Source organism: Mauremys mutica, chromosome 22, assembly GCF_020497125.1.
Source record: "Mauremys mutica isolate MM-2020 ecotype Southern chromosome 22, ASM2049712v1, whole genome shotgun sequence".
Taxonomy (NCBI): domain Eukaryota; kingdom Metazoa; phylum Chordata; order Testudines; family Geoemydidae; genus Mauremys; species Mauremys mutica.
Window position 1 is genome coordinate 7,156,304 of NC_059093.1, and position 20,525 is coordinate 7,176,828.

Genomic DNA, 20,525 nt, shown 5'->3' on the forward strand with positions numbered 1-20,525 from the left:
ATCAGAGAGGCAAGTGACAGACCCCTGGCCAGACTCAGGGGTGGGAAGTGAGGGTGCCCAGGGTCAGTGCTGCTTGTACAACTGGAGAACTTACAGTGAGCTCTCTCTGTAAGAAAAATCTGACCAATGGCTGGGGAATGGGGCAGGGCCTTTTCACTCAGGTGGGGCCCGGTCACCATCTCTCAAGCCAATTAAATGGGGCTGAGAGCCAGGCACACCCAGTGCCACAGCTCGGCAAGCAGCGTGGGGTGGCTTTATTGCTGGCCCCAGCCCAAATTAATGATGCAGCTCCTGGCACCTGCTGATGAGCCACAGAGGAAAGATGTTTCCAAACAGGCCCTTTCCCCTGGGGTTAAGGCCTCCCCAGCGAGGAGAAGGGAAAGCACTGAGAGCAGGCACTGGGGTGCTCAGCCCTTTGGAGTGGGTACAGGGCATCCTGGGGCTGTCAGTCCATTGGGGTGAGTGGTAGGGATCCCTGGGCTCTCAGCCCCTGGGGGTGGCTACTGGGGATTCCTAGGCTCTCAGCCGCTGAGGGCGGCTGATGGGGATCCCCGAGCTCTCAGCTCGTGGGTGGGGGACTTCCTGCTGTGGCTTGGGGTTCCTCTTTCTATGGGTGTGTGGAGCGGCTTGGCAATGCGGCTGCCGGAAGCGGTTACAGAAGAGCTGTGTGGTGGGTGGGGCGGGCTGGGGGATGGCTGGCAGAGCCAGGAAGGGAGTTCCTAGCATTATCACAGTCTTTCCTGAGCAGGAACTGAGAAGGCCCTCTGGGGACCAGGTGTCTGAGTCAGGGTGGTGGGTGGGGCTGGGCACCAGGCCCTTGGGTAATGCATGTTGGGGAAGGGCGGCAGTGGCTTGGTGTGGGTGGGGGACAGTGACTGGGTGCAGGAGCCTGACAAACCAGTCCAGCGGTCAGGGCTCCCTAGCTGGGCAGCAGTCGCATCAGGGGCCATGTCTCCACGGTGACCCGAGCAAGCCTGTGGGGATGGGGCATGGCGTGAGGGGACCCCTGCCCTGGGAGGGAACCCAGCAAACAGATGCTGTGGGGAAGGGACTCACCGTGTTGCCAAGGTTACGGAGGCCGGTCAGACCCTGCACCGTCTTGGAGTTCTGCAAAGAAAGAGCACCGGGGGCAGATCAATGGCAGGGCTTGGGCGGCTCTCAGGCAGTCAGTCTAAAGCCTGTGGCAGACACAGTGGGGAGCAATGACCGGAGAGCAGGGGGGCCATGCCTGCCTGAGCATCCATGTAACAATCTAGGCTAGGAGGAAGCCAACAGGCAGCTTTCTACAGATGCTCACTGACTCCTGCATCTCCACAGCCTCTCCAGGGCACAGGCCAGTGTCACTATGTCCATGTTACAGATGGGGAAACTGAGGTATGAGGCACAGCAGACACCTGGCCAAGGCCATATAGCCAGGCAGAACTGGGAAGGAGACCCAGGAATCTGGACTAATAGTTCTTTGTTCAGGGTACACCTCCCATTTAAAACAATACTTCAAAGACCACCTCTTCCTGAGTCTGGGGAGCATTCCTGGCACCCTCAAGGTAGGAATTGCACCCTCATGGCAGCATGACCTGAGCCCTTCCTCCCAGTGGTCATTAGGGATCCAAGTGCCAGAACACCCTGGGGGACCATGTGGGTAGAGGAGCCTGGCTGAGTGAGCAGTGTCCCCCTCTTGTGGTTGGTGAACATACAGGGTAACAGCCTACTACTGCTACCTGCTAGTGGAGTTACTCCTTCAACTTGAGTGGCAGAGACCTGTGCGTTTGGACCTACATTCATTCCCAGCTAACAGGACGGGTGAGGGGTCGTTACACGCAGAGCTGAGGATGTTGACTGCACCAATGGCCAAGCAGAGACCCCAGGAGAAACACTCCAGCCTGCAGTGGGTGAGAGGTGTAAGCCATGGAAGGTAGAGCATCCGCCCTCCCCTTAAAAGCACTGCCCCTGCCACTGTTCGCCCCCATGCACACGCAGACCGCTGCGGCTATGGCTGGCAGAGATGGGTCAGAACCGGAACCATCCCCCCACCTCCATTCTGGGCTGGGGGGGCTCAGATTAAATGGGATCCAGCTCAGCTGCTCAGAGGAGCACAGCCAAGCTGAGCTCAGCTGCAGCTTCTCCTGAGCACTCAGAGCCTTCTCCTTCCTACAGCCCTTGGGAACCAGGAGGGGAGGGGGCCTGTCAGAGGAACAGTGCTGCCCTGGCAGAGCCCATCCTGCCCTGCCCCCAGCTCAGTGCTGCCTTGGTGAGGGGCGGGGCCAGGCTGGCGAGGGGTGGGGGAATTCAGGCTTTCTCCCTGGAGCTCATTAATTCAGGATTCCTCAGACTCTTGCTGCGAGGGCACAGTCCAGAGATTCCTTCAGACACCAAGCCTGGCCCTGGGCTCAAAGTCCCAAGCCGCCTTTCTTCTGCCGTCTTTCATCCCTCACCTGTCTCCTCCCACCCCCTTAGCACCAAGAGCGCCCGGGAGCAGAGTTCTGTATGCCACAGGCGAAGGCAATCCCCACACAGCTGATCTCTGGCCCCTGGATTTCCAAGGGGGCAGATCCTTGGAGACCAGGATGGGCGTGGCTGCAACACACTGCAGCCCAAAGAGATCCCCTCACTAGTGAGGAAGGGTGGCCCATGGTTAGAAACACAGGTTCCCAGCTGTGCCTCAAACGCTTGGTGTGACCTTGAGCAGGTCCCTGAGGATGTGTCTGCACTGTGGCAGGAGGGAACCCCCGCAGCTCAGGTGTGCCCAACTGCGGCAGGGAGCGAGAGAGTTTAAATGGGATTCCTTGGTCCTGCTGGGCTGTTGCTGAAGGACCAGTGAGTACAGTGGGACCGAGAGAAGCCCAAGGGGAACTTAAATAGCAACCAGCCTGTGCCATCACCTTTCTTATTGGTTAACAGCTCTGTCATTCTATGAGACCCAAGGGGAAGCATGCCCCTGTTCCAACCTGAAAGCGGAAAGTAACAGCGGTCATGGGGGAGGGTTGTTTGGGGTCCCAACCTGCTGAGCCCCTGTAGTGTAGCCGGATGAGGGGATGGGAAGCCAGGACTCCTGGGAATCTGTTGCTGAGCCATAACCCCACTGGGACTGACACCATACAGCGCGTAGGAGACAAACTCATTGTGCAGCCCAAAAGCAGTGCAGCCGGCACTGACAGAGGGCAGCCATGCCCAGAGAACCCTGGGCAGGGGTTCGGGGGGATGCCCATTGCCTGTAATAGTGAACAAGGATGTGAAAGCAGCTGTCACTACTTTCACCACCCAGCCTGAACTGGGTGCCCAGTTCAGGCAGCCAGAAGAGCCCCACTCAGCATGAAACACTCCATCTGGGAGAGCATCAGGCAACCAGACCTTTGAAACTCCAACTATCTCGCTAAAGTACACTCACTGAACTGCAAGCCAGCCTGGTTCAGCACGGCAGCCGACTCTGCCAGTCTCCCTGCCACCCACAGCGCCAGCGCTGTGAGCTTCCTCACAGCAGTGCCCCAATACTGCCAGTCAGAGTGACAGCGCTGTGATGTGCCTCACAGCAGTGCCCTGACTCTATCAGTTAGGAAAAGGCAATGTGAGCTTGCTCCAAGTGGTAGGTCTCCAGTGGCAAGAGCTCCCTTCCAACAATACCCTTTCACCGCCAGCTATGACAGCCGGAGCCAGGAGGCAGCTCATGCAAAGCGCTGAGACAAGTGACAGACTCCAGCAGCTGGGCAAGTTAAAACTGACATGCATCCTGGCCATGTTACCAGAAAGAACAAGAGAGCAGGGACAGGCAGAGAAATGGGCAGTGCTGGGACCAGGAGCACAAACCCATGGGAGCAGAGAACTATGGGATCGAACAGATGACACAGACACATGGGGGGGGAACGGACTTGGCCAAGACCACAGAGAGTCAGTGGCAGAACTGGGGATAGAACCCAGGAGTCCTGATTCCCGGCCCTGCACGCTAAGCACTAGATACCACTCCATCCTGGGGCAGAGGCTAGAATCAGGAGGTCGGATGCCCATCCCTGTGCTCTCACCACTAGCCCAGCCTGCCTCTGTGGGCAGGAGGAGGAGTGCTGGGAGCCCAGGGGTGTGAGGTGTCAGAAGGCTGGGCTGTGGCTCTATAGCTCTCCAGACGCCAGCAGCATGCAGTGCCCAGGGGGTTAAGGAAGAGACTCTCACCCCCCACCCCATGTGAGGCTTAATGTCAGTGACGTTACCCCTCCCCCCCTCAAGCAGCGAGAGGAAGGGGAAGGGGAGGCCGCTGTGCCAGCAGCTCCAAAATAGCAGCGGCTGGTGTGTGTGTGGGAGGCCCCAGCAACAGCCCAAAATAACCCAGCTACAATTACACATGCTGCTTAGTGACAGCGCGGGCGTCACAGGCTGAGTCCCCATGGGGAGCGGGGCCAGGTCATCCATGCCCAGCCCCTGCCTTGCAGGCCCTGCCCTGCTTACAACCAGGGCGACTGGGCAGGTGACGGTGGACCCATATCTATCTGATCCGAGAACAGCAGGATCCTCCTGAGCACAGAGTCACCCTGCCAGGGCTCCGGGAGCTGCCCCACACTGTCAGCTAAGGGGCTGCAGTGATCTAAGCCTCCCCACAGCCGTGCCCTGCCGGTCCCAGACACTCCTCACCCTCTCTGGACACTTTAACCATCTCTCTTTTAGGACGACTCCTGCTCTGGCCCCGAAGCTCCCAGCAAAGCCAAGCAGCCCCTCGCGCTTAGGCCTCAGGGATGGGCTGTCTAGCGAAGACACGGCTACAGCTGAGGAAGCGAGGAATCCCCAGGTCTGGGCTCACCCCTCCCTCCCTCCCACTCGGTGAGCGAGCCGAAGTTGAGTCAACAGCCCCCTGGGTAGCATCAGGATCCTCCGAGGACTCAACACGAGGCCTGCTGTGGGGCTACCGTGCAGGGGAGCACCAACAGGGGCATCTTGCTACTTCAGAACCAAATGCTGATAAATGGGCGCAGCCCATCTAACTCGCACCTGAATCAGCGGCGCCGGCAGGAGACAGGCCAGGACATTGCCTGACTTCCGTACACCGCCTCCTGGCTACTCTGCACAGGTAGCCGCCGAACCCTGCGAGCTTCCCCTCAGCAGTGCCCTGACTCAGTGGGAGCTGGGCACCTTGTGCAGAGCCCAGAAAGCAGTGACTGATCTGGCAGATGGTTATGGAAAAACTGACAAGTGGCCTCCTGGATTATCATACAGGAGAGAGGAGTGGGAGGGGCAGCGAAGAGGTGAAGGGGATGAGGCATGCATGCTGGCTGCCTCAGGTCATTGTAACCCTGCAGGAATTCGGCTGGGTCTGGGCCCTTATTAAAAGAGACTGATGCAAGTGGCATGGATGGGGGATCTCCCATCCTACCGCCACCAGGGCCATATAAGCCCGTAGGTGGAGCAGCAGGGCCTGGGGAGGTTCTTAGGGGGTGACAGCCAGGGGGGAGCACAGATGGAGCTGATTTATCAGCTAGAGAGGCTGGGCTGCTGGAAGGGCCCCCTGCCTAGTTGGGCCTCTCCCCACAGCCCCCTGAGGCCCCACTTTCCCCCCATTAAGGTGCATTCCCCATAAAGCCCTTCCTGGCTCCTACTATGGACCATCCCCGGGGGCTGCCCAGGAATTTGTCTCCCCAAAATCACGTGGGCTGGCTTTGGCCAGCTTCCTCTCCCCTGGCTCTGCCCCTCAGCACAGGGGCTGGTGAGGGGGCACGTGGGTAGCAGAGGAGGGCGAGATGCAGAGGACAAGGCGGGAATGACCAGCAGAGAAGACTGGAAGGACAGGACGAGGGCAGCAGGCTGCAGCTCTGGCTGGGGTCGCATGGGGCTGGTTCTCTCCGGCTCTCAAACTCTCCTTTGGGGCCCTGACATACGCCGAGCCTCCCCACGACATCCCCCAGCTGCACAGGCTGGAGCTTGCGCCTCTAGTGCAGACTCAGGAACCAAGAGCGCCCTGGGAGGCGAGTGCTGCTCCCCGGCCACGGGCAGGGAGCTCGCCCAAGGCGAGCGGCACTCGCACTGGGACGGGAGTAGCCGGCAACCTCTCCCACAGCCAGCACTCTGGCCCCGCTCCCCACAGTGCCTCCTGCTGGGGAAAGGCCAGGAGCGGAGTAGCTGGGAACTCCCCCCACAGCCCACGCTCCTGCCCACTCTGTACTGGGAGACAGACCACAGCTGGAGCTGGAGCAGCTAATGTCCGTGTGCTGTGAGAGGGCAGCTTGCTGGAGATCAGCCGTTCCCCTGCAGTCCTGACCTGCGGCCCCCTTGGGCAGAGGCCTGATAATGCTGGAGAGTTATTGTACAGCATGCGCTTCTCCCCCATGATTTGATGCTGGTTAATCCCCCTCCCCGGCCCTGGCCTTTATTTAGGACGTGGGCCCGGCCCGGCTGGGTGAAATCGAACTGAGGAGCACAGGCAGAACACAAGATGTCCCCACAGAGGGTTCGCTGGACTGGAGAGATCAGCCAGGACTGGCTCCCCTCTCTTGGCTGTGGGACGCTCCCCCCACCCCCACCCCCGGTCTCTTTAGCCCCTCGGGTTTCCCTGCTGGAGCAGAACATGAGGTGCAGCGGCACCAGCAGCACACGGGGAGCCACAGAGACGGAGCCACATGAGGGCGGGCGACTCTTACATAAACTCCTGCAGCCTCACACCCCCTTTGCTCTCTCCATTCATCCCATCTAACAAAGGAATGAACCTGCCCCGAGCCTCGGGTGCTGCCGCTCTTGCCCGTAGGGGCCCCCGGGGCACCCAGTGGGACTCCTCACACAACGGGCCAACCTCAGCCCTGCTTACACTTCACCTGGGGCCAATATGGCCCAGGATTCTGCTTGTGCGAAAAGGGACACTGAGGCACAGGGAGGGAAGAGAGACTTAGTCAAGATCACACAGTGAGTCAGAGCTGGGAAAAGAACCCAGGGGTCTGGACTCCCACTCCCTCCCTGCTCTGGCCACTAGAGCCCGCTCCCATCCCAGAGCCAGGGACAGAACCCAGGAGTCCTGACTCCCAGTTCCTCCTCGCACTAGCCATTAGACAATACTTCCTCTCCCAACAAAAGCCGGAGGAAACTGACAAAATTCTTTTCTGATCCACCGACTAGCTAGCCTGCAGCCGTCACACACCCACAGCGGGACTGATGTCCCAGCGCAATAGACCCTCGTCCCCCTGACAGCACCCCGCTCCGGGTCAGTCCTGAGCAGGGGCAGGTCTGGGGAGGGCAAGGGATCAGCTGCAGGTGCACAGTGGTTCTCCTCCCAGGCTGGGGCACAGAGCACAGCAAGTCTGAGGCAGAGCCGGGAAAAGGTCCTGGCAGACGCTTGCTGACCTCGCTACTAGTCCACCCTGCCTCTCACCCGCACAACAGACCTGGCAAAAAGCAGCCAACAGAGCCTAGGCTCTGGGTGGCAGACCCAGCACTGCCAGCGCCCCACCTGGGGATGGGTGCAGGAGGGGGTGCCCTGGCCTCGACAGCATTAACCACCATGCCAAGCAGGGGCATTGCCGGGAGCTGGGGAGCCTCCCCCATCCCCTGCCAAAGCTAAGGTGCAGGGCAGTGCCCGGGTGGGACGCAGGCCACCCCCACCCCCGAAGCCAGGGCAACACAGGACAGGGGTCTCTCTTTACCTTGGTCTTGTTGAGAAGGAGCCCCACGAAGGTGGAGACCACCAGGGATCCCGGCATGGAGGTCCTGCCGGGGCGCAGCTCCTTGTGCAAGCCGGGGAAGGCGGGGGGCTCCTCGGGCATGGTGACGGTGTAGGAATTCCGCATACTGCCCGGCTCCCGGAGTCACAGCCCGGGCACTGGGCGGGGTGGGGGGCTGCAGCTTCGGGGCGATCCCCCGGGGTCCTGGGCGTGGAAAGTTTGTGCTGCAGCCAGGGGCGCTCCCTGCCCGGCCGGCTTGGGCACGGATCGGCACGGCCAGGGCCAGGGACCTGCCCTGCGCCCCCAGCCCCTTGCGCTGCGCTCTCCTCTCCGGCTGCCGGCTGCTTGCAAACTCCGCGGCTCGCCTGGCTCTCCGGCCCGGCCCCGCCTGGCTCCTGCCGCTCCGTGCAAGCCGAGCTGCTGACGGCACCTGGAGGGCTCTGACATCAAGACGGGGGAGGCGCATAGCGCTGGCTCCGGCGGCCCACGCCGCCACAGGACGGGAAGGGGTAGCCGAGGGGGGCACGCGTGGGGCGGCTCTGCAGGGCAACGCACAGCGTCATAGCAACCCTGGCTGGGGGGGGGATTGGGGTCCACGCGTGCCGGGCTGCAGCCCTGTCCCGCCAGCGGGGATGGGCTGTGGAAACTGCGACAGGCTGCAGAAAACGTGGCTTTAGGCTGCCGGCAGGCTGAGAAACCACTGCCCTGCATGCTGACCAATAGTGGCTCCTTGTCTGTCTGTCTCCAGCTCCTCTCGCCGGTTTTAGCCTTTGATGGGAAGCTCTCCAGGGCAGGGACTGGCTTTTCGTTCCCTGCTTGTACAGCGCCGAGGACAAGGGGCCACAACTGGAGCTCCTAGGAGCAGGGGCGGCTCCAGGCACCAGCACGCCAAGCGTGGGCCTGGGACAGCAAGCACTCTGCCGGTCGCCGCGAGAGCGGCAGGCAGGTTGCCTTCGGCGGCATGCCTGCGGAGGGTCCGCTGGTCCCACGGCTTCGGTGGACCTCCCGCAGGCTGCCACCGAATCCGCGGGACCGGGGACCTCCCACAGGCAAGCCGCCAAAGGCAGCCTGCCTGCCGTGCTTGGGGCGGCAAAATACCTAGAGCTGCCCCTGCCTAGGAGCTACCTTCATATAAAAAGACACAATGAACTAGTTTAAACCAGCGGTTGTCAACCTTTCCACACTACTGGACCCCTTTCAAGAGCCTGATTTGTCTTGTGTACCCCCAAGTTACACCTCACTTGAAAAGTACTTGCTTACAAAATTAGATACGAAAATATACAAGTGTCACAGCACACTAGTACTGGAAAATTGTGTCGTTTTCATTTTTACTATGTAATTACAAAATAAACCAACTGGAATATAAATACTGTACTTACATTTTAACATATAGTATATAAAGCAGCATAAACAAGTCATTGTCTGTATGAAATTTTAGTTTGTACTGACTCTTCTAGAGCTTTTTCTGTAGCCTGCTGTAAAACTAGACAAATATCTAGATGAGTTGATGTACCCCCGGAAGACCTCTGAGAACCTTTAGGGGTACAGGCACCCCTGGTTGAGAACCGCTGGTTTAAACCACGGCAACTCTGACAATTAAATAGACTAACGCCTGAGTAAGGTCAATTTCGCCAGCGTTAGTAAATACAGAGTTTGCTGACAAGGGAAAGTGGCCCCGATATAAGTTAAAGTGTGACTTTAAACCATTCAGTTAAAGTGGTGCCAAGGGCCATGTGGATCTTATTAGGATTTAAACAAGGCTTAGTGCAGTTTAGCTTACGTCCGTTAGGAACGGGCTGGAGTGAACCCCAAAGAAGCCCCTCTTCTATTGAACACCCAGCTTTTTGCACTAGTTTAACTAGACAGGTTGAAAAGCTGATTCAGGATAGTTTGGTGCAACTTTTCCATGTAGAGGAGTCTTACAAGGAGCAAGTTAAAGAGACAGCATGGATATGAGTGTCCACACAGAGGTTTGTATTAATTTTCAAACCAGTTTAAGTGAAACCAGTGTAACTTGTGTGTGGAGACAAGCCCACAAGGTGTGTAGTTCTGCTCCTGGGGGATCATACTACCCTCTACTGGAGACCGAAGAGGTGCTGTCTCCTGCTTTATGGCTTGGCAACACTCGGACAACTGGTTGTGCCAGCAGAGGCTCATCATTGGATTGAACTGAATTGCTATTTTTCAGTACATTTTTGGCCTCAATATTTTTTTTGTAATTATTTTCTACTTTTCTTTCTTTTTCCCCGCACTAGTAGGAAACAAACCCCAACCTGAAGACTCATGCTATTGATTCCCTTTTGAATGGTCACTGAACCTGTGATTCAGAAATAAAACTGTAATATTGCCTCCAGCATGTCCCTGTACTGCTGTCCTCTGCTGGATTAAATCAGAACTGCACAGCAGTGTGCCATAGGACCGATACTGCTTATAGTGAATGGGGATTCTCCTTCGGCTCAGAAAGATGGGCCTGGGCTAGCGGGAGGAACTGGGTTCCATCTTGGCTGCTACTGTGCACTTCCAACTGGCCACTGATTTGCTACACTTAGCGCTTGGGCAACACTGGGCACAATCCTGAAGCCGTTATTCAAGCAAAACTCCCGCTGGCCCTGATGGGAGCTCTGGCGAAGCAAAAACAAGAGGTGCAAGCTCTCATCTGATCTGCGTATAAGGAGCCTATCTCTATGGTATCCCATGAGAGCCGACTGTGAGGCAGGTAAATATTATTAGCCCCAATTCAAATCTGGGGAAACTGAGGCACAGAGTGGCGCAGTGACTTGCCTGAGTTTCTGCAGCGAAGGCACCAGCAGAGCTGGGCAGAGAACCCAGGTGTCCTGACTCCGGGGGCATGTTCAGGCAACACAGCTCTCTCAAATCACAGAAATACAGTTCTGTGTGAGTCTGTTAAGTGACTGACTGCCAGGCTGGTGGACTGATAGATAGCACAAGGGGCTGCATCGACACAAGAGCGCCGTGTCTTTACCTTCTGCTCTGGGTACATTTCCATTATTAGCCGCAGCAGGTTTTCCTCCTGGGTATTTGGAAAAACAGACTGACAGCTTCTGCCCAACACAAACTGGCTTCCAAGCCTCCAGCTAACACTCCACGCAGCACGGTTCACGTGAGCGGCCCAGGTCCAGCGCGCATGCCATCCTCCTAATAACCACATTGGGTGAAGCACAGAAGCCACCCCCCTCCGATCACCCCACTCCGGGAGTCGGGGATAGGAGAGGCCCTGGGCGGTTGTTATTTTAATGCTAATTGCTCCACAACCAAGGTAGCCTCCCCCATCCCCAGATTGAGGCTTCTGCAGAGACATTCTGGGGGAGCTAACTATAGGTTGGAGGGTGAGAGGAGGACACTATTTCTGGCAGCTTTAAAAATACCCAAGGCAGTACCTTGCCGCGTTCATCTGCAGGGGACTTAGATTTTCTCATCAAAGTGTGACAGTCATTTCATTTAACACTGTGTGTATATATATACACACACGGAGAGTATACTGTACACAGGCACATACGCAACATGGACGCAAATGCCTACCCTCACTCCCAATTCACAGCCTACAGTGAACACACACACACACACACACACCCCATACGCAACGGCCTGCACTCTGCACCCCCTGGATGTAGGCTTGGCAGAATTCAATTCTTTTTACATCATTTGCGTGGTACTGTCAGTTTCCTTTTAAACTTTTAAAATTTTGTACCTGTTTCCACTGTCAAAGTTGCGGGAAGTTTTGGGGAGAGGAACAATAAATATTGTATGACAGCTGATGCTGTGTTTCAAAAAACCTGTCCATTTCAATTACTATAGATTGAAATGTATTTTCATCGGTTTGTGCATGTGTGGAGAAATCAATGTTTACCAACAAAAATCTAATCCTTCCAAGCTTAAATATACTGTGTACACCCGCCCCCCACAGGTACACATGCAGCGTACACACATTTGCACACATAGTATATAGACACACACACTATATACACACAAACTGACTACACAAAAAGATGCACACAAACAAAAGTGTATACTGTACACACACACAAACACACACTATGTAAATAGACGCACACCGAGTCACCGGGAAGACCAGGTCAAACCCAACCATGCAATGTGCTCCTAAGGATTCCTGTCACAGAGGGTCCACCCTAGCAGGACTGTCCGCGCAGCGTGACAGCGAAGCTGGAGCAGACCCACACTAATACAGACTGGCCGATCGCGCACTAGACATGGAAAACGGGAGACGGCGCAAAGCCAGAGGACAGCGACCGTGCAACCAATGAGCCAGGGGTGAGATCCGAAGAGAGGGGCGGGGGTGCTGCATGGCTGGGGGGGGGGGGCAGACTGCACGGCGGAGCAGCCTGTCACCTGCTCAGGTGAGCACAGAGCAGGGGACGAATCCCAGACCCCCTGAGATGGCCCGTGCAGGGAGCTCCATTCACGCCCCAGGCAGCTGGTTCACCCTCAAACTCCCTGGCAATGTCCCCATGAGGGCATCAGGATGCGTGTGTGGGGAAGGGACAGCAGATACTCTCCAAGCAGCCCCAGACCGCAGGGGGCACATGTGCCCCAGCTTTGCCCTCCAGGCCACGCTCAGAAGATCAGCCAGTTGGTTCTCAGCCACCCAAGTGTTCTCTCTGCCCTCCCAAGGGCAGAGGGTTTGCCTGGCAGCGCCAAGCCCGCCCTCCCCTCTGGCCAGCTCAGGCCTCCCGCTCTAGATGCTCTTGCCTCTGTTGTGTTACGCGGGCCCAGAGAGCACTGACCCCATGTCAGGCCGGAGTCACCCAACGGAGCTCTGGGAACCATTCCGGGCAGGTGGTGCCCAGGGGCCAGGCTGCTCCAGCTCAGCAGGTCCCACAGCATGACAGGGGTCATTATGGGATGGAGGAACCCTTTACCCTCCCGGCCCCAACTCACACTGTGCAAACTCACGTTCCCAGGCAGCTTCCTACTCTGCCGGCAGCTCTGCAACGAGCCATCAGCTGCAGGGACCGCCCAAGGCCAGAACCAGGGGGCAGAGCCCACCCCCTTCCCCAGACTTTGGGGCCGGTTCCCCTCCAGACCCAGGACCGAATGGACCCATCTCCCATCCCAGCAATGCAAAGAACAAGTCAGTAAAGAGACACCACAAACCTGGCTCAGGAGCTAGGGAACAGGGCATGTGCCCTTTCCCCTCTAGTGGGCACCGAGTCCAACCCGGAGGACTGGCTGGCTTGGGCGGGTGGGCCATGGGACACGGGACCCTTCCCCTCCAGGGCACTGGTTCCAGTTTGGCCACAGGTCAGTCGTGGATGAAAGTTGTTACTCACTGCAGGGGACAACCTGTGCCAAGCAGAGCAGCTGCTGCATCCCTGGACCCCACGGTTTCATGCTGCCCCATCCCCCCCATGAGGGCTTGCCATGTCCCTCGCTGCCAGCGGGCTAACAGGAGCTAGGGCCATAACCACACAGCTGTGGTGGGAGCCGGAGAGAGGCCCCTGCGAGTCAGCTAACAACAGGCTGCCCAGACGCCGGGTTATTGACAGAACGCAGCAGGGCTCTGTGAGATCCCAGAGGGGAGCAGAACCCACAGCCCCAGGAGCTGTTGCAGAGGGCAAGGTGGGGCGGGGATCATGCTGAACTCATTGTCCCCACTGTCCCAGGGCTTGGTGCAGCTCCCAAGCAGTGACCTTCCCAGCAGAGGATGCCAAGAGCCAGCTGGCAGTAAAAGGCCAATGGGTTCAGGCACTGGCTGCAGGCCAGTCCCAGGAGCTGGTTGGGACGGAAGCATGAGTGGCTGGCGGCAATTTTATGGGTGGCTGCAGCCACCGGATACTCAGTTCACCTGATGTTTTGGGCAGTTAATGGGGCCGCACAAGTCCGGGAGCTCTACCAACACAGCTGGGAAGCAAAGGGTGCCCTGCCAACCCACCCCCTCCGGGGGAGCTCACTGACTGCCCTGCCCTTTCGGCCAAGACTCCCAGAGCACTGAAAGGACGTTCGCTCAAGAAACTTCACAGCTGGGGTCAGATTGTTGTCCCCAGTGGCAAGGTAAACTGAGGCACAGAGCACTGCAATCACATGGTCGAGGACAGAGATCAAGACTAGAACTCCGGAGTCCAGACTGCTTTACCACTAGACAACGCTCCTTTCCAGAAACAAGAACAAGACCTGGGAGCCCTGACTCCCATTCCTCCTGATCTTGCCATTAGACACTACTCCCCTTCCATCGCCGGGAACTGAACTCCCAGATTCTTGCTCCAGTAACTCCTGTGATCTTTGCTTTCCACCACCCAACATCCTAAACGGCCCAGGCTGAGGTTGAGGGGGAAACGGTTTGGGGACCGTGTAGCCAAGGGAGCACAGCTTCAAAGACACAACGGCTCCAAAGTGACCGCAAGTAACCGGCGTGACCCACGCCTCCTGGTTAATGGAGCAGAACCCATCGGAGACCTGGATCAGCAGCCTCTCCTACCCCTCCCCACAAGCCGCTTCCGGCGCTTTGTGTTTGTGGTTTAATTAGTTTTTATGATTTTGCTTCTTGGCTCGGAAAAAAAAAAAAAAGACCGGAAAACAGCAGAGAACATTAAATTGCCAGTGAGCACCATAACCTCCGGCCAGGACAGCTTCCCCGACACTGCACCTCCTGACCCCCCCCACCCCGATTAGTACCATCACCACTGCCATCACGCCTACGCCCCCAAACCTAGAGTTGGGCACAACTTTTGATTAAAACTTTTTTGGGTGAAAAATGCAGATTTCGGTCGACCTAAACAGTCCACAACTTGGTGTCGATTTTGGGACGTTGTTGCCATGAAAAAAAAAAAAAAGCGAAAAAAAATTTCCAAGAAAGCCAGAGTGTTTTGACCTTTTGATTCAAAACAACCTTCACTTTTTTAAAATATATTAAAAATGGGGAGGGAGGGAATAAAGCCCAACATCAAAATAAAAAAAAATGGTTTTTTGATTAATGGAAAATTTCATTTTCGATTCAACTTGAAACGATTTCCCCCTGGTTTTTCAGATTTGCCAGCAAACAGAAAAACCCATTGGTCATACAGCTCTGAGTGAAACCCTGCTGCGCTAGGAGAGGCTCTGACACATCGCCAGAGGTGGGCCAGGGTCCGGGCTAAGATCACCGTTAAGAACATACTACGTGTTTTGTTATAACACAGTAAACACTAAGGCACTGCCTGGGAAAAGCCGATTGGGATCACAGAGGGGGAGAAAAGAAAGGGTGCTCAGGACCAGGGTGACAGAGGGGAGGAATTCCAAGCTTGCGGTATGGCAGGAGTCCCTGGATCAGGGTGGACTGTGACAGGCAGGGCCGGCTTTATGACCACTAGACAACGCTCCTTTCCAGAAACAAGAACAAGATCTGGGAGCCGCCGGCCCCAATGGGAATGCTCAGCGGTGGGGGGTCCTTCGGTGCCACAGAAAACCTGGAGCAGACCCCCCGCCGCCAAAATGCCACCAAAGACCCCTGGAGCGGACCCCCGCCACCGGAATGCCTCAGAAAAACCCTGGAGCGGACCCCCCGCTGCTGAAATGCTGCCAAAGACCCCAGGAGCGGGGCCCCCTTAGGCGCGGGGCCCGATTCCGGGGAATCGGGTGAATTGGCTTAAAGCTGGCCCTGGTGACAGACATCTGTGGCCAGCCTAGGGCACAGGAAGGAGCCTGAAGACAGACTTCTCCTGCCCACCATGCCTGTGTCTATGAGAAAGCCGAGCTGCCTGCAGGGAACGTAACCCCATTCCAGGCCCCGGGGAGGAGGTGGGAACGGCCTACCTGCAGAATGCAGCGAATGGGGGATCACACTGCTGCAGAGGACACCTGATGGTGGGCCTGTGGGGGACCCAGTCAGGCCTCTGACCCCCCCCCCCAGTAAATGATTCCCCACAGGGAGGAGAGAGGCCCCCACGGCTGCCAGATTGTGTCACACACTGCATGGACGGTGGTGGCAGGCGGGAGGCCTGATGGCTAATGAGATCGGGATGGCAGGGTCCCTAGAGACGGCTAGTTCAGTGCCACATGAAATCCGTGGTTTGGAGTCCAATCCTGTCATTGCTAGGAGGGGAACCCAGAGCCCATGCATTTCTGTTGGGGCAGAGGGACTGGCATTGCCAGGGCCCGGGTACCGAGTGCAGCCCACTGAGCCAGGAATTCAGACTTCCCTGCCCCTCTGTTCTAGCCATCCGAGCGGGTGGCTGCAGCCGGGCCGACACCCCAATGCTGCTGTGCACGAGCTGTGTTTGGAATGGTGGTGGTGGTGGTGGTGGGGTGGCGGGGCGGAAAATGACACCAAATACTCCTACCCCGGCCAGCCATGATTGTAATGGGAGCTACAGAGCTGCCAGGGGAGAGGGAGAGCTAGGTGCATGCGGTGACAGATCAGTCAGACCCTGCTCCCTACTCTCTGCTACCTTGTCTTGTCACTGCCACCTGTGCAGAGCAGGTCTAGAACAAACCCACCCTGCCCTGGCAGCACCGAAGCCCCCACGCGCCAGTGTCAGCGATTACATGGAGCTGGGAGACCCAGACCCAAGTGCTCTGCAAAGCATCCAGCCCTAGCAGCAGCCGCGCTCCCCCACCCCCCGACAGACGGACCGTGTGCGGCCACGTGTTGGAACCTGCAGGGAGGAGACTAGAGGCTGGCATCAGGATTTGTCTTCCCTGCAAATTGGCCAGTGGCTCGACCAGCTCTGGTCGTGTCTGGCCGCACCCCGTCCCATCCTGCCCCACGGCTGAGCCAGGAGTTCTGAACTGCTCCCAGCTACAGGGGGTGGGGGAGATGGTACAGAAGAGGATAAATAATTGGCTTTTATGCTCCCAAGGGCCTCACAGGTGATAAATGCAAGGATCCCTCACCTACTGCTGAATGCAGCTGTCTCTGGGGTGGAGCGTGGAGGGAGGGCGTGTAGGATTTTGGTCAAGAATCACAGGGCAAACCTGTGGCTCTCTCACAAAGCTGCACCATGGCATATTTAACGCAGGGAGCAGGGCTTTGACATGCTGGCCCCAGAGTCCTGCGCAGGGAGGGGGCTGTGTGTGATTTCCTGGGGAGGAGAAGGGCCAAGCTGGCCCTGCCAGGGTTCGCCCCTGTGGTTCCAGGGAAGCTGGAGAAGCCATCCCCTCTGGGAGAAGGGCAGTGAGAGAGAGGGCGAGAGCTGAAACGAGAGAGAAAGTAGTGGTGGGAAAGTCTCAGACGGAGACAGGAGGATTAAGGAGGGGTTAAGCCTGTTATGTAAGGTTCTGCCTGGCGCGGACCTGCCAGCGGGGGCTGGAGAGAACCTGCCCCAACTCCGCTCCCTGAGCCAGGCTCCTGCACCTGGCGAGACGGGGTCAGCCTGGAAGGAGAAGCAAGGAGCTGGGGCGGGGTCTCTCCTTTCTCTGTGCATGCCAGGGACCTGCACAGATCAGCCTCAGCCCAAGGCAGGGAAAGGGCCGACCCCAGCTGAGCACGGTGCCTGTGGCCACACCGCAGGGGAGACTGGCTCTGGCGAGCTGCAGCCCTGCGCACTGGCATGTGAGCTACTGTCAGTGTGGGGGGCAGGGCTGTACACACGGTTGCTCATGCGTGTGCCTCAGCCAGTGCCCACGGTGCAATGCCTGGATGAAAGAAACCAACAGCCTGAAAACCCTCCTCCTGCCGCTCAAGGGTAGACCGCCCGGCAGGAAAAGGTGAGTCCCCCCTGACCGCTCTCGTCCACTTCCAAGCACGGGGGCAGGACAGCACGGACCTGGGTTTGCATCTGTGCAGGGCAACGGCCTGCTTGACCAGGGATGTATTGGGGGGCAGCTGGATGCCCCCAGAGGAGACAATTCCTGGCTACAGCTGGGCATTTTCAGGCAGCTTCCCCAGTCCTGCCCCCATGGATCAGCCCCAGAACCCAGACACTCTCGTACTCAGCCATGATCTGACGCCTACGGCTGCCCCATCCTAAGACGGGGCCTTTGGGCGGGGGAACGAGCAGACGTCCCAGCAGCAGGAGGGCTCTGAACATCCCAGGCAGGCACTGAGCCACCCGGCTGCAGACTCACCCCCCATGACTCTGAAACCTGACCCCCTTGGCTCTGCAGCTTGCCTGACTCCTGCCTTGGCCACGCAGCAGCCAATTCCTTCCTGGTTGGTTGGGGAGGAAGGGCGGAGAGAGATAGAAAAAGCGACCAAGGGGCTGAGACGAGCTCTTGGAATGAAATCCAAGTGGAAAATTACCAGCCTGGTCCGATATGCTCACACGATGGGCTGTGGGCGTGGGAGGCTCAGCCCTGGGGACACGATATCTCTGATCTGTGCCCAGGGTATGAAATGCTCCACTGCCCTCTTCGCAGTTCACCAGAAAGCAGCAGCCAGGGAAATGCCACAGAAGGCTGCTGCACCCTCCCCGGCTAAAAAGCCCCTTGCCTAATGGTGCCACTGACACTGTATCCATTGTCCCATACAGCCCAGGGCATCCAGCCGAGGCATCTCAGCAGAGAGGAAAGGGACTGGATGTTCCCAGTGACGGTCACATGGGAACAGGCCCGTGCAGAGAAATGTGGGTCTTCGGTACATCGTGTTTGTGTCCTATTTCACTTAATTTACAGGGGTGTTACAGATGTTCTGGGGCCCCTCGGAGCTTGGGGCCCCAGTACGACTGTCCACCCGTTCTCCCTCTCATCAGCCCTGCATGGGAACCCTGTGGTCCTGCCCAGGTGCCCAGCCCCATGGCCCCTGGGATAAGCAGGGCACAGGGAGCTCCAACATCGCCCAGCTGGGAGGGGTGCGGTTGGGTTCTGGGAACAGGACCGTGTCCCCATCGCGTATGGTACAGTAACTGGCACACACCGAACCAGCCGCCCCGGAGGGGCGTCTCCAGCTGCAAGGGCTGCCCGGTTCGCCAGCAGGGCTGATGTGGGTGATTCGTGACAGCAAAGAATGGATTGTGTGGGGGTGGGGAGCAGAGGCGGCGGGTGCAGGGGTGGTGCAAATGTCCCACATTCAGTCCTGCCCGGCAGCATCCCCTGCCACGCCAGCCCTTGGCATCCCACGCACAGATCTGCCAATGCCCCTCCCGCCTGACCTGCCCTCTCCCCAGCCTGCTGGGACCGCCGCTCCAGAGCCAGCAGTGTAGGTGTCCCATGCACCCAGAAACTGGCAGCACAGACCTGCTACCGGTGGGATCATTGAGGGGTTGCTGCAATGGCACGAGGATGCAGCGTCAGGGGAGCTGATGCCCCCCTCCCCGGCAGCAGCGGAGGGGATGGGTTTGACCCCCGAGCTGTCACAGGGTGAGGATGTCTGGCTAGGCTGGGTCCCTGGAACAGGGAGAACCCGGCCCTGCACAGCCTAGGCCAGAGGGAGAGGCTTGGATTGTCCCTAATTAGGTTGTTGTGTCCATCTCGCGTTCTCTCCCAGGCTCCAATCCCCAGAGCTTACATAACAGGTATAATAATTGTTTAATGTCAGCTTTGACACACACATACACGCATGCACGCACGCACGCAGCATGTCAACAGGCAGCTGAGAAGCAGCTGAGGGCACACCTACAAATCTCTGTCTCGGGAATATGTCACAGCAAGAACCCAGTGTCCCCTCTCTGCCCTGCCTCTTCCCAGGGATCTGTGCACGGGGAGGGAGAGTGAAGCTAAGCGTGCGTGACAGGCATGGAGTCTGTGTGTGTGTGGGTATGTGCACATGACAGCAGGAGCTTATGTACGTGCGAGCGTGTATGTCTGCATGCGCAGTTTTGTGCTCTTGCTTGCGTGACCTTGTGTGTCGGTGTGAGCATGTGCACGCGTGTGCATTCATGTATGTTCATGAGTGTGTGTGCATTCATGTGTACATGCGTGCACGTAAACCTGCCTAACGCAAGCCCTCAGCAGGGCACGGGGAATCTGGGGCTCAGTGGAGGATCCGATGGATTCTCTCTATTCCGTTAGCAGACCCTAAGGCACCAGGGGCTGCCAGAAACTAGCCATCCCGGCCAGGGCCTGGGCCGTGTGTGACGTGCACACAGGTTTCATGCAGGAAGCAGGTGCCCTATCACAGATCACAGCTTCCCCAAGCAGGCTCTGTGCCCTGGGACGGAGCCCACAGACCTCGGGTCCCACCCCACAGACATAGGCTGAGTCCTTCCCCTGGGTGATGAGAACCAGATCAAAGGATTGAAGGGGGTGGGGGCATTGTTGCCAAGGCGCCTTCGCCCTGCCCCCCATCTCCCCCCTCCCCCCGGTGCAAATCCCTCCTCACTTTGAGCAAGAGATGCTGTGAGCAGACCCCAGCCCAAGTCCTCCCTGGGATGGATCAATCCTGCCCATTCCCTCTACTACTGGAGGGGACCAGACACACAAAGGGGCGTCAAGTGGTTTAAAGCCTAAAGGTGCCGCAAATCCAGCCCACCCCTCTCCCGAGGGAACGTGAATCTGGGAGGTGCAGCTTGGGATCAGGGACATAGACAGGGGAGCCCAGTCTCTCTGCACCGCCCACGCAGTCCTTAGCCTGACTGCCCAGACTGCCAGGAAGGGGGCCGGGCAGTGCCAGCAGTGAGGTGCTTTCAGTGATGGGAACTCGACAGAGCTGCTGAACTCACGGCACACGGGGCTATTTGTGCAATGGCCTTGCACCGTTTGATAACACCACCTAGCATGGCACCTTCTCTGGCACGTTCATCCGCAGATCTCAGCGCACTTTACCACAGGGGTCGGGGTCATTCTTCCCACGGCACGGGGAGGTTAAAGTGGCTTGCCCAAGGTGGCCCAGCAGGCCAGCGGCAGAGCCCCAGGGTTTTACCCACCTGAGCCCCATCAGCGAGTCCAGCCTGGCTCATGCCCACTCTGCTGCATGACTGTGGGGCTGTATCACCCCGAGTTGCCACCTCCGTAGCTATGGGCTGAGCTGGGAGTGGGGCGTGCACAGCATTTGGCTCCAGGTGTGGCTTCTCC

The 20,525-nt window shown here is 58.0% G+C and overlaps 1 protein-coding gene across 2 annotated transcripts in view; it reads right to left on the minus strand.

The window, feature by feature from the left end:
* Positions 1-20,525, minus strand: part of USP2 (ubiquitin specific peptidase 2) — a 74,161-nt gene that overhangs the window by 38,912 nt on the left and 14,724 nt on the right. Inside the window, exons 1-2 of one of the 2 annotated variants that reach the window (XM_044996927.1) lie at positions 7,605-7,983; positions 1,057-1,107 (exon numbers count right to left, since the gene is read on the minus strand). In XM_044996927.1, the coding sequence (XP_044852862.1) occupies positions 1,057-1,107; positions 7,605-7,748 (195 nt within the window). In that variant the 5' untranslated portion in view covers positions 7,749-7,983. Of the gene's footprint in view, positions 1-1,056; positions 1,108-7,604; positions 7,984-20,525 lie in introns of those variants that run through there. The other variant, XM_044996926.1, reaches the window with a different exon arrangement.